At 35.1% G+C, this 13,611-nt stretch overlaps 1 protein-coding gene across 1 annotated transcript in view; it reads left to right on the top strand.

Annotated features, from left to right (window-relative positions):
- MIPOL1 (mirror-image polydactyly 1) overlaps positions 1-13,611 on the top strand; it is a 281,045-nt gene that overhangs the window by 56,966 nt on the left and 210,468 nt on the right. Inside the window, exon 8 of the mRNA XM_036271182.1 lies at positions 7,292-7,421. Coding sequence (XP_036127075.1) covers positions 7,292-7,421 — 130 coding nt within the window. The remainder of the gene's footprint in view (positions 1-7,291; positions 7,422-13,611) is intronic.

Raw genomic sequence — 13,611 nt, 5'->3', positions numbered from 1 at the left:
AATTTTTCTTCACAATAAATGGTATTGGTATCCATTTTATATACCTGAACTGCAACTAAAATAATTTAAGAAATACACTATACAAAAACAAATTGCCTGAGTTTAGTATGATAACACATTGGATCCGAATCAAAGTCCATATTCTTCCTCATACACCATGTTGTTTTTTCTAAGCTGTCATGAATATTCTGCCTGGAAGGAGACTGTATACAATTAGAAAGAGAAAATAAAACTCATTATTGTTTACTACATTGTGGGCAGAATTTTCTTTGAAAATAGTGTAATGAATTGATACTTAACCACAGAATACATAGAGCAGCAAATGATACTACCTTAAAAATAAAAAACTATGAAAATTGTGCTGAAAAGTACTGGTCTTCCAAAAGCTAGGTTCATAACAAGACTCTCTTAACCTTATCTAAATTGTCAATTACAAGCAATTACAAGCAAGATTTTATGCAAGTGGATATCCGATTGTTCCAGCACAATTTGTCATGTAGTTTGTTATTCATTCATATGTTGATAGAAATTTTATTTTTAGTTTTGGGCTATTATAAATAAAGATGCTATGAATGTTTGTGTTTAAGTCTTTGTATGGACACATGCTTTAATTTCTTTTGGATAAGTACCTATGAATGGAATAGCTGAATCTTATTGTCTTAGGTGTGTGTTTAATTTTTTAAAGAAATGTACAATCTTCTTAGTCTATTCCCCATCTGCCAGAACATTTTTATGAATTATTTTCCTTCATAGTCTTTACTACTATTATCTATATCTTCCTTCCTTCCTTCCTTCCTTCCTTCCTTCCTTCCTTCCTTCCTTCCTTCCTTCCTTCCTTCTTTTTTTTCTTTCTTCTTTTTAATTACTTATCTACCTATGTGCCTATTTAATATTTGGCCTGTTTTTTTTCTCTACTCTCTCTCTCTCCCTGTAATAGTTCTCTCCAGGATGAGGACTTTTTATATCACTATATTATATTCCTTAAAACTCAATGATGACTGATACAAGGAGCTTGATAAACATTTAATGGATGGATGCATATATGAATGCATGAATGAATATTTCTCTTCCCTTAGGCTCAGTGTGTTAGAAGTGGTTTTGGTTTTTGCTTTGCCATTTCATGTTCTGTTTTATACTCTATTATGCAAAAGATGATACAGTTGGCTCTCCTTATCCACAGGTTTTATATCTGCATTCAACTGACCACAGATCAAATGTATTTAAAAAAAAAATCCCCAGAAAATTCCAAAAAGCAAAGCTTGAATTTGTCATACACGGTGCACACTGAATCCATGAAAGTGAAGTAATGTGTGGGCATACTCTGCTGTGGCCTATATGCAAACAGAAGTTATATGTAAACACTATGCCATTTTATATAAGGGCTTGTGCATATGAGGATTTTGGTGTCCACAGGGGTCCTGGAACCAGTCCCCAGCCAATACTGAGGGATGACTATAGTTGACTTATTCTCAGGATTTGTTTCTTCAAAGTATAATTTAATACAAAATAAATGTCTTGATTGTATGTTGAGCTATTACAAATCCTAGCAGAAACCCAATGTTTTATGAACTCAAAGAGCATTTAAACATCTTATTCTAAGTTTATTTTGTGGTTTGACAGTAAAAATAAAGTTTGGCTCAGTAATTCAGGTATTTGAGCCTCTTTTTGTCTAACATTGCAGTGATATTTTAAAAGTTCTGTAAGATTTTAAGTAGAAATTTTGCTTGAGAAATGCCAGTTTCAGATAACATGCAAACTCTCCCTATAGTGCTGCACAAATCTAGACGAAGCCGTGGGTATTATAATCTATACAAACAGTGGCCTGGAGATGTGTAGTGCTGAAGCAGCATAGCTCTGCTCCTGCTTATGCTTCCTGATCCCTTTTCCTTCCTCTTCTCCCACCACCCTGCTGCACTAACTACCATCCTGGCTTTGGTGTTTCTCGTTTCCAGGCTTGTTTTAATATTTTTACTAACTGTGTCTATCCATAAATAACAGGTATAGTTGTCTTACTTTGCAACTTGTTATTTTTGCCAAAATTTTATTTTTTTATTAATTCTTTATTGTTGAAAGTATTACAGATGTCCTCCCTTTCTCCCCTGCTCCCATTGCCCTCGTCATCTCGGTTCCCACCTCATCCCATGTCTTCACCTCCCTATTGTCTGTGTCCCTGGGTAATGCATATGTGCATGTACGTTCCTTGGTTAATCTCTTCCCCGCCCCTTCCCTCTGAAGTTTGTCAGTCTGCTCCATGTTTCCATGCCTCTGTTTCTATTCATCAGTTTATTTTGTTCATTAGATTCCACTTATATAAGTGATATCTTATGATACTTGTCTTTCTCTGACTGGCTTATTTCACTTAGCATGATATTCTCCAGGTCCCTTCATGTTGTCTCAAAGGGTAGGAGATCTTCCTTTCTTACAGCTGCATAGTATTCCATTGTGTAAATGTACCATAGCTTTTTTATTCACTCATCTACTGATGGGTGCTTGGCTGTTTCCAGATCTTAGCCACTGTGAATACTGTGAATAGTGTTGCTATGATCATAGCGGTTGCATATATTCTTTCTGATTTGTGTTTTAGGATTCTTAGGATATATTCCTAGAAGTGGGATCACTGGGTCAAAAAGAAGATCAATATTTTAAGGAAATTCCACACTGTTTTCCATCATGGTTGCAGTGCACTAAGGTTCCCTTTTCTCCACATCCTGCCAGCACTCGTTTGTTGATTTATTGATAGTGACCATTCTGGTCAGTGTGAGGTGGTACCTCATTGTTGTTTTAATTTGCATCTCTCTGATGATTAGTGACTTTGAGCATTTTTTCATATGTCTCTTGATCATTTGTATGTTCTGTTTAGAAAAGTGTCTGTTCAAATCCTCTGCCCATTTTAATTGGATTATTCGTCTTCCTTTTGTTGAGTTGTGTGAGTACTTTATATAATTTGGAAAGTAACCCTTATCAGATGTATCATTGGCAAATATGTTCTCCCAAACAGTGGGTTCTTGTTTGGTGGGTTTTTTTTTTCTTTTTAGTTTAATGTAGTTCCATTTATTTATTTTTTCTTTTGTTCTCTTGCCCTTGGTGATGTATCAGTGAAAACTGTGCTAGGTGAGATGTCTGACATTTTGCTGTCTATGTTTTCGTGTAGGATTTTTTTTTAATCCTCACGAGGACATTTTTTGATATTTTATTCAGATAGAGTGGGAGGGAGAGAGAGAGAGAAACATTGATGTGAAAGGGACACATCAAGTGGTTGCCACCCACATGACCCAACCAGGGCCGGGGACAAACTGCATCTGAGGTATGTGCCCTTAGCGGGAACTGAACCCAGGTCTCTCCAGACCGCAGGCCAACGCTCTCACCACTGAGCCCAACTGGCCAGGGCTCTTCTAGGATTTTTATGGTTTCATAACTTACATTTAAGTCTTTTATCCACTTTCAGTTTATTCTTGTATATGGTATAAGTTTATGGTCTATTTTAATTTTTTTTTTTTTTTGCATGTACTGGTCTAATTTTCCCAGCACCATTTATTGAAGAGACTGTTTTTACTCCATTGTATGCTCTTGCTTTCTTTTTCAAATAATAATTGAGCATAATGGCTTGGGTAGATTTTGGCGTTCTCTGTTCTGTTCCATTCCATTGGTCTATATGCCTGTTCTTTTGCCAGTACAAGGCTGTTTTGATTACACTGGCTTTGTAGTATGATTTGATATTTGATATTGTGATCTCTCCTACTTTGTTCTTTTTTAAGATTGCTGCAGATCTTTGAGGTCTTATTTGCTTCCATAAAAATTTTTGGAATATTTATTGTAAACCTGTGAAATATGCCATTGGTATTTTCATAGGGACTGCATTGCATCTACAGATTACTTGGGGTAGTGTCAACATTTTAATGATGTTAATTCTTCCAATCCATAAACATTGAATATTCATTCTTCCATTTGTTTATATCTTCCTCTATCTCTTTTTTCAATGTCCTGCAGTTTTCCAAGTATAAGCCTTTTTCCCCTTGGTTAAATTTATTCCTAAATTTCTTAATTTTTTTGTTTCAATATTAAATGGGATTGCTTTTTTAGTTTCCCTTTCTGATAATTTATTATTGGTGTATAAAAATGCCATCGAGCCCTGGTCTGTTTGGCTCATAAATTAGAGTATCGGCTTATGAACCAAAGTGTTGCAGGTTCGGTTCCCAGCCAAGAGCATGTACCTAGGTTGCAGGTCAATTCCTGGCCCAGGTTAGAGTTGTGATGTGTGTCTCTGTCACATCAATGTTTTTCTCTCTCTTTCTCTCCTTCCCTCCCTTCTACTGTGTCTAAAAATATCAGTGGAAAAATGTCCTCAAGTGAGGATTAACAACAACAACAGCAACAATAAAAATGCCATTGATTTCTAGCTGTTAATTTTGTATCCTGCTACATTGCCAAATTCATTTATTAAATCTAGTAGATTTTGTGTGGAGTCTTTAGGGTTTTCAATGTACAGTATCATGTCATCTGTAGATAATGATGGTTTCACTTCCTCCTTTCTAATTTTGATGACTTTTTTCATAATATATATTATAATTTTTATAATACAATTATAATTTTTATACTGCAATTTCATATTATAATTTTTTATAATACAATTACTGTGGTAGGACATTCAGTATTGTTTTGAATAAAAGTGGTGAAAGTGGGCATCCCTGACCTTTTCCCGTTCTTGAGGGAAATGCTTTTAGATTTTGCCATTGAGTATGATGTTGGCTGTAGGTTTGTGATATACGGTTTTTATAATGTTGAGGTATGATCCTTCTATTCCCACTTTGCTGAGAGTTTTTATCAAAAATGGGGGATTTTTCAAGTACCACATGATTTCACTTATTTGTGGAACATAATGAACAAAATAAGCTCTTAACCAAAAGAGATCCAGAATCATGGAAGTAGGAAACAGACTGACAAACCTCAGAGGGATGGGGGGTGGGAGGGGAAAGAAGAGATAAACCAAAGAACTTATATGCATATATGCACAACCAATCAACATAGACACTAGGCTGAGGAAGGCAGGAGGGGGGTGGGAGTGGGAAGGAGGGGTTCAAGGGAGAAATAAAGGGGGACATCTACAATACTTTCAACAATTTTAAAAAAATGGGGGATTGTGTTGAATGCTTTTTCTGTATCTATTGATATGATCGTATGATTTCAATCTTTCAATTCGTTTACGTGATTTGTCACATTTATTGATTTGTGAATATTGTACCATTCTTGCATGCCCAGAATAAATCCCATGTGGTCATGGTGTATGATCTTTTTAATGTATTGCTGGATCCTGTTTGCTGATATTTTGTTGAATCTTTTAGTATCTATGTTCAGCAGGGATATTGGCCTGTAGTTCTCTTTCTTTATAGTGTCTTTATCTAGTTTTGGAATTAGGATAATGCTGGTCTTATGGAAAGAGTTTGGAAGTGTTCCTTCCTTTTGGATTTTTTGGAATAGTTTGAGGAGGTAGGGTGTTCGTTCTTCTTTGAATGTTTGGTAAAACTCCCCTGTGAAGCTGGCTGGAATAGGGCTTTTGTTTGCTAAGAGTTTTTTTGTTTTTGTTTTTAATTTTTATTACTTCTCCAATTCATCAGTTTTTATCAGACTATTTAGTTTTTCTGCTTCTTCCTAATTCAATTTTGGAATTTGTCTATTATTCTAGGAATTTGTCCATTTCTTCTATGTTGTCCAGCTTGTTGGCATATAGATCACAGTATTTTCTTATAATCCTTTGTATTTCTGTGGTGTCTGTTGTTACTTCACATCTATCATTTCTGATTTTATTTATTTGGGTTCTCCCTGTTCCTTGGTGAGTCTGACTGAAGGTTCATTAACCTTTTATCTTTTTGAAGAACGAGCTCTTGGTTTCATTGTTCTTTTGTGGATGTTGTTATGTTTCATATTGTCCCACAGTTCCCTCAAACTATCCTCCTGCTTTTTAATTTTTTTCCCCTAGTTGGTACCCTGATTTGTGTTTTTTTCTACCTAATCTTCCAACTCACTAATTTGGTCCTCAGCTTCTTCTAATCTATTGATTCCTTCCAGTGTATTTTTTATTTCAGCTGTCACTCTTCATTCCTGATTGATTCTTATCTATGGCTACTACCTCTTTTTGCATTCTGATGTAGTTCCCACTAGTTTTTTATAGTTCTCATGAAGTTGCTTGTTGTTCTCACTAAGTTGTTTGAGCACTCTTAAAACCATTTCTTTGAATTCTTTAACTGACAAATAGCTTGCCCTCATTTCATTTATTTCTTTTTCTGGTGATTCTTCTTTTTCTTTCATTTGGGGATTGTTTCTTTGCCTCACCATTTTAGCTGCCTGGTAGTTCAGGGCCTGCAGCTCCTGGCTGGTACAGGGCTGGCGGAGCCAGCGTTTCTCAACTGCTGTGGGACCAGCAGGGCTGATGGCTGGTGACTCATGTTGTGAGTCCAGGGGGGTGCAGCTGATATGCGCAAGTCTGGTGGGAGTGTGGCTGGCATGGCTGGCATGTGCGGGTCCCACTGGGGTATAGCTGGCAACTGCTGGCCCGGTGGGGCAGGGCAAAGGCAACTGGTCAGACAGGGGTGTAGTGGAGACTGCTGGTCTGGCAAGGCCAGGTGTGACTCTAGCCTCCAGGCACTGGGTCTTGGCCACTCTCTTTGCAACTTCTCTAGGAGTGAGAGGGAATCTTCTTCCTCTCCATTGAGTCCACGAGGATGGATTTCTATGGAAGCTCCCAAAATTTCGTTTTTGAGATTTATCCATAGTTAATAAGTCATTTTGAATATTGGATAGTATTCTATTTTGAATGTAAAGTAATTTACTTATTTATTCTCCTGTTGGAGATTTGGGTTATTTCTAAGTTTTTGTTATTATGTAGTGCTGCAATCAGCATTTATATACATGTTTTCTTGTGCATATATGCAAGAATTTCTATAAACTACATACCATAGAGGAGATTTGCCAGATTATAGGCTACATACCCTTTCAACTGTAATAAACACTGTTAAATTTTTCTTGATGGTTGCAGAAATATATATGCCTATCTGTAGTATATGTGAGAATTTCCTTTATGTCACAAGTTCACAATATTTGTTATTACTTGAGATTTTAATTTTTGCTTTTATGTATATGAAATGGTAGATCAATTTTACAGTGGTTTTTAAAAATAATGTTTTCTCAAGTGACTAATTGATACCAATTTAGGTAAATAAAATAAAATTATTTTTGCTAAAAGTATGCATTTCTCCTTTATGTTCTCTAATTAATTATGGATTATATATTTTGGTAGCTCTGGTTGAAGAGGTGTATTTGGCACAGAGAGAACGTGATGAAGCTATGATGTCTCGAGTACAATTAGCCAATGAAGAAAGAGATGAAGCAATCGCACGAGCCAAGCAAATGGAAATGTCTCTAAAAGTGTATGTACACATTTAAAACTATATATGACATTAGAAACATTTTATAAACTGCATACATTATGTGGTATTTACATATTCGGAAATGTTACTGATTCTTGTGTGTTACAGTGGTAAGTTTCTTATCCTTAAAGTCTTTCTAAAACTTTTGGCATGCTGTAGTAGTTTGCATGTCAGGAGTTACAGTTACCCCCACATCCCAAAAAAAGAAGAAAAAAATAAATGCACACACTCCAAGTACAGTTCCTTTCTTGACTTCTTCCTAGTTCTGTTGTCAATGTTTTTACCTTCCTTTGTAACTCCTCTTTTCTTCTCTCTTTGTTATTATTACTTTCTTGATTTATTTCATCTCTCTGGGTTCTTTTACTGCTCTCTGCTTAATATGCTCATTCCTATTCTTCACTAAATTTTACTTCTTTTAGCTGTGGCTCAAAGACTTGAGTGACAACTGAAATAGAATAGAGCCTGAGAATGAACATTTTTAACAGGCAGCCCTGGTGATTCTCATATAGACAAACAATGGATCACAATTAGAGAAACAATGCCCTAAAAATAAGTGCTTCACCAATTTTAACGTACATTCAGTGACTTGGGGAATCCTGGCAAAATTCGGACTCATATTCAATAGGTCTGGAGTAGAGCTTGATATTCTGCCTTTTTTCAAGCTCCCAGATGATGCAAATGACACTGATCTAAAGGGTCCACTGTGGGTAGAAAGGCCTTACAGCATCTAGAAATATGTTGCTCATCAAGTAGATGAAATGTAGTAATACAATATTTTACAGTCTATCAATATACTTATTGTGTGTTTGCTCTGCTCAGCATTGTGCTAGGCTCTGTGAGGGATCGCAGTAAAGTCCTGATTAAAACGTGGCTCATTAGGGAGACAAATCATTAACAAGACAGTATTCATGTTGTGATTAGATAATTGTTTTTGTTTAGATTAATGGGCTCTTTTTTTTTTTTTTTTTTTAATTTGGAAGACTGATAGAGACTTATTATAAAGCATTGAACCATTGAAAAATACAAATAAATCGACGACAAATTTTACCTAAATTCTACACTGCCTTCTCCTATATAACTATCTTAATATGGAAACATCATTCCAAACATTTCTCTTTGCTTGTATACATAAGCACTATTTTCTGGACGGATGGACAGTTGGTGGTAGAATGGATGCATATATAGAATTAATTTTGTAAAAATCAAATCATTCTCTACATGCTGTTTTGTTTGAGAGACATTGTACTATAAATCCACGCATCTGTCTTTGAATCTTGTCTCTAAATCTAAATGATTTAATAAATTTTGAAAAGTACTTGCCCATAGCAAGTACTGTATGAGAATTTAGGAATACTAATTAACTGAAGTGAAACTAAATAAAATTTTGAACTTCATGCAGTGTTTTCTCTCAATAAGATATAATAATTCCTTAAAGAGCCATCTAAGATTAAGAAAGGAAACTGGAAAATATTAAGGTGTTGGAATTGTCAAAATTTTTTCAGTGTTTGGAAACATGCAATGTTTCAATTAAATAATATTTGACTCTCAGCTATGAAATAAATAAGCAGTTTTAAACTCCTTTTTTCTTCATATTTATAAATTCTTCTTCTAAAATATTTGTAAATGTTGTATTTGATTCTATAGGCAAAGTGCCCCCTTGCTGTTTAATTGTGGTCTTTAAAAGGATTGAATAATCAACACTGGCCCTTTTATCACAAATGGCATTTTTACACCTGAGTTTTTATTGTGGGGAATTCCTGGGTAACAAAATTTCATTTTCAAACAGTTTTTTGAGGAAGGACTCATATTTTTTGATTTAACATGCTCCAGACTGGCTGGGTGTTATCCATATATTCAAATTGGTTATGAATAAAATTATTTGGTTAACTGTTTTTCATTCTAAACATTGTAAAAATGTTATTCTTCTTTCTGACATTGATTGTGGCTGAAAAGAAGTCTGAGGTCAATCAGATTTTTCTTCTCCCTTATGGTTGATTTGTTTATTTCCGCCTGGATACCTGAATGATTCTTTATTCTTTAAGTAGAAGAGCTTAATCAGTATGTGTGTGCTGATTATTCTGTATTTTGGAACCACAACATACCTTTCTGAGGACTATTTGATTCTTCCTTTATTTCCTGAAAATTTTAGATTTGTGGATTTTCTATTTTGTTTTTTTAGGTTTTTCTATTTTAGAGATTCTAGTTAGTTTTATATTAGGGCACTTTGTCCTTATCTATTATCTGTTCAATAATTATTTTAATCCCTCTCTTTTTCTTTGCACTTACCATGATCATCTCAAACCTTTTCTGTTAGTAAATTCAATTGTTACTATTCCCTTTCCTGCTATTTCTGGTTCATTTTTTAAATTTATTTTTTATTCATTTTAGAGAGAAAGGAAGTGAAAGGGAGAGAGAGGTAGAAACATCGATAAGAGAGAACATCGATTGGCCACCTCCTGCATGCCTGCCACTGGGAATATGGCCCACAACCTGGGCATGTGCCCTGACCACTTGGTGCATGGGTTGATGCTCAACCACTGAGCACACCGGCCAAGCAGAATTTTTATTTCTTTTGTGTGTTTCATCATGTGTTTGTGGTGTATTCATAGTCACATGTCATTTCTCTTCATTTTGCTCATGCTTAAATTGTCAAGAACTTATTTTTGTTTTTATATGGTACAGGTGAATTTTCCTTGATAAACATTTTACATTATATGAAACCTGTTTGCCTTCTCTCCTGAGCTGCGGTTTCTTGGCTAGGTATTGTTTTTTGGCCAACTTATATTTAGCCCTAGTTCAATGGGTGGGAATGGAGGTTGGAAAGACCTCCCTGAGGCTGTATGACCCTTTTGTTGTAAGTTCTGTTCTCTGCTGATGGGTTTTGTTTGTTGTTTTGCACTGCACCTAGGATTCACTTTATCTGGTCTGTGTACACCTCAATTCCTTAGAATATTCCTTTGTGGCTTTTATTTGTTTTACAGTGTAGCAGAAAATAGCCAGACTGATGATTCTTGCTTCTTCTCAAAGATTCTTCAGTAATACAAGCTTCTACTCAGGAGGGATTACTTTAACTTTTCTTTGGACTATCTACTCAACTCATTGGTCTCTCAGGTTATTGCCAAAATGGGTGGTACTAGTGAAAAATTCTCAGGATTTGGTGAGTTCTCTTTTCTAATACCTGTGTTCGTGTGTAAAAGGAAAAGTTAGGTGAACCTGGCCAAAAGCAGGTGTCCATCCTCTACCCTGTGCTTACTTAAAAAAAAAATTACTATATGGTGTCCTGCTTCCCTTTACTGTTTCATGTTTACCCATTGTTCATGTGGTTATATGATGGAATAAATAGATTTTTGTGTTCAGATCTCACTCTACCTCCTCTACTTGGACTTTTTTATTCCCAATAAATTTTTTTTAAATAATATTTTTAGATTTACAGAAAACTTCCAAAGATAGTGCAGAGAATTCCATCATAACCCTCACTCAGTTTCCCTTATTGTTATCTTATATACTATGGTACATGTCACAGAGGATAAAGCAACATTGTTATATAACTCTTAACTAAACTCCACCCTTTATTCAGATTTCACTAATTTTTCTCTTTTGTCCTTTTCATGTTCCAAGACACTATCCAGAATTCCATATGCAGTCAATTGCTATTGTCTGCTTTGTCTTCTCTGTTCTGTGACATGTTCTCAGACTTCTTTTGTTTTTGATGACCTTGACAGTTTTCAAGAGTACTGGTCAGCTGTTTTATAGAATGTCTCAATTTGTTTTTTTCTGAAGTTTTTCATTGTTAGACTGAAGTATTGCTTTTTTAGGAACACAAGGTACAGGAGTGTAGTGCCATTCTCATCAGATTATTTCATGGTTATATGTTATCAACATGACTTACAGCTAATGATGCTAATCTTAATCACCTGGTCAAAGTCAAGGTAGCACTTGCTTCTTCACTATAAAATTATTTACCCACATGTTCCTTTCATACTCTACTCTTTGAAGGAAATCACTTAAGTGTAGCCCATATTCAAGGAAGGAGAAGAAAGGAGGTTAATAGAGCTCTATTTCCCCCAGGGAAGGATATCTATGTGAATTATTTGTAATTCTCTGCTCCTTTATTTATTTGGTAGTTCATGTGTTTGTTTATGTCAGTATGGACTCATTGATATTTATTTATAATTGAATACAGTGTTATTTGTTTTGTTACTTGGGTGGAGCATTCCATCTTTGGCCGTTGGAAACTCTTTCAGGTGTCTACATCCCTTTGACATGTCCTCATCCTTTTGATTTTTGAGCACTTTCTTACTTTCTGGTACTTCAGGATGCTTCAGGGTGGTGTTTTATAAGGATGTCTAGAGATGCCCCCCCAACCCCAAATCAGCCATTCCTGAAAGGCGCCTGATTCCTTTTATTGGAAAATGGTATTAGAAACCAAGATCTGGATGCCAGATCATTGTTTCTGGGTGTGACCACTTCTAGGGCCAATCAGAAGAAAGAGCTAGGAAATATATGTATGTATACTAACTGATGTGTACACACATAGCTGTAATGTTGTATCAATTCATCTGTATCTTAAGTGAAACCTAAATTTATATTAATGTCTCTGATTCTAATCCATTTCATTCTAGCTTTCCCTTTCTCTCTTATGTGTAATTTTTCTCTCCCACAGTAAGAAACCTGGCTTCCACCCCACACCATCCATTTACTTACATGGTTGTTCTACCCTGGTATACATTATAACTTTTTTAGAATCATTAATCCATACATCCATGAGAAACAACTTTACCAGCTATATTACATTGTTTGTGTTTGGTTCTCTTAGTAGAGTCTTATAGTTTCCAGTCTAAATACCACTTCCCAAAGTTACTTAGATTGGCTCTTTTGTTTTCCTTACCTCCTTAAGTGAGGTTACAGCATATAGTTGTAATGTAGTTAGGCTATCTATATTCCATCCTAGGATTAGCTGATCTGGTGATTCATTTTGTTTGTTTTTTTAATTTTCGGCGATTTTGAATAAAGTTGGCTCAACCTAGTAGCATGATTTTAACATATGTTACATCTATGTTAAGTTGACAAGAAAGCGCCAAACTCTCTTCCACAGTGCCTGTACCATTTTGCATTCCCAATAGCAATAAATCAGAGTTCTTGTTGCTCTCCATTCTTACCAGTACTTGGAACTGTCGTGTTGTGTGTGTGTGTGTGTGTGTGTGTGTGTGTGTTTGTGTTTTGTTTCTTGTTTGGGATGTTATCCACTCTCTAGTGACAAATGATATTGAGAATCTCTTTATATGTTTCTTTGCTACCTTTATATCTTCTTTAGTAAAGTATCCAGATATTTGACCAGTTTTTCAAATCAGGATATTTGTTTTATTCTTGTAAACTTTAAGATTTCTTTATGTACAGGGTGGCACAAAAGTAGGTTTACAGTTGTTATTACATGAAACAGAGTTTATTCTTGTATTATTACTTATTAATTATTGTATTATTTTCTATATGAACTACTTTTGCCCAACCCTGTATTCTGGATGTGAGTCCTTTATCAGATATGTGGTTTTCAGATATTTTTGTACAGTATATGTCATTTTCTTTTTATACATTTAGCAGTTTAGCAAAACATAAGTTTTACATTTTGATAAAATTTAATTCATTATTTTTTTCTATTGTAATTGTACTTTTGGTATTGAATCTAAAACTGATTGATTGTCATATGTAAGGTCATACAGATGTTTCGCCAGTGTTTTCTTCTAGAGTTATAAACATTATGTTTTACGTTTACGTCTGTAATCTGTTTTGAGTTTATTTTTGTTTAAAGTATGTGGTACTTTGTGGAGGTTTTTTGATTTTGTTTTTACATATGGACGTTCATTTATTCCAGCACTATTTGTTGAATAGGTTCTATCATGTCTTCATTAAATTTCCTTTGCGCCTTTGTCAAAAACCAGCTGACCGTATTTGTGTGAGTTAATTTCTGGTCTTTCTGTTCTGTCCTATTGATCTGTATGTCTATCCCTTTACCAATACCACACAGTCTTGATTGCTGAATTTAAAAAAAAAAAAAAAATTTCTTTATTGATTTGAGAGAGAGGGGAAGGGAGAGGGAGAGAGAGACAGAAACATTGATGAGAAAGAACATTGATTGGCCACCTCCTGCATGCCCCCACCTGGGGATTGGGCCCATAACCTGGATATGTGCCCT

Source organism: Molossus molossus, unplaced genomic scaffold (assembly GCF_014108415.1).
Source record: "Molossus molossus isolate mMolMol1 unplaced genomic scaffold, mMolMol1.p scaffold_m16_p_1, whole genome shotgun sequence".
In the NCBI taxonomy this organism is placed as follows: domain Eukaryota; kingdom Metazoa; phylum Chordata; class Mammalia; order Chiroptera; family Molossidae; genus Molossus; species Molossus molossus.
This window is presented reverse-complemented; position numbering and strand designations above follow the sequence as displayed.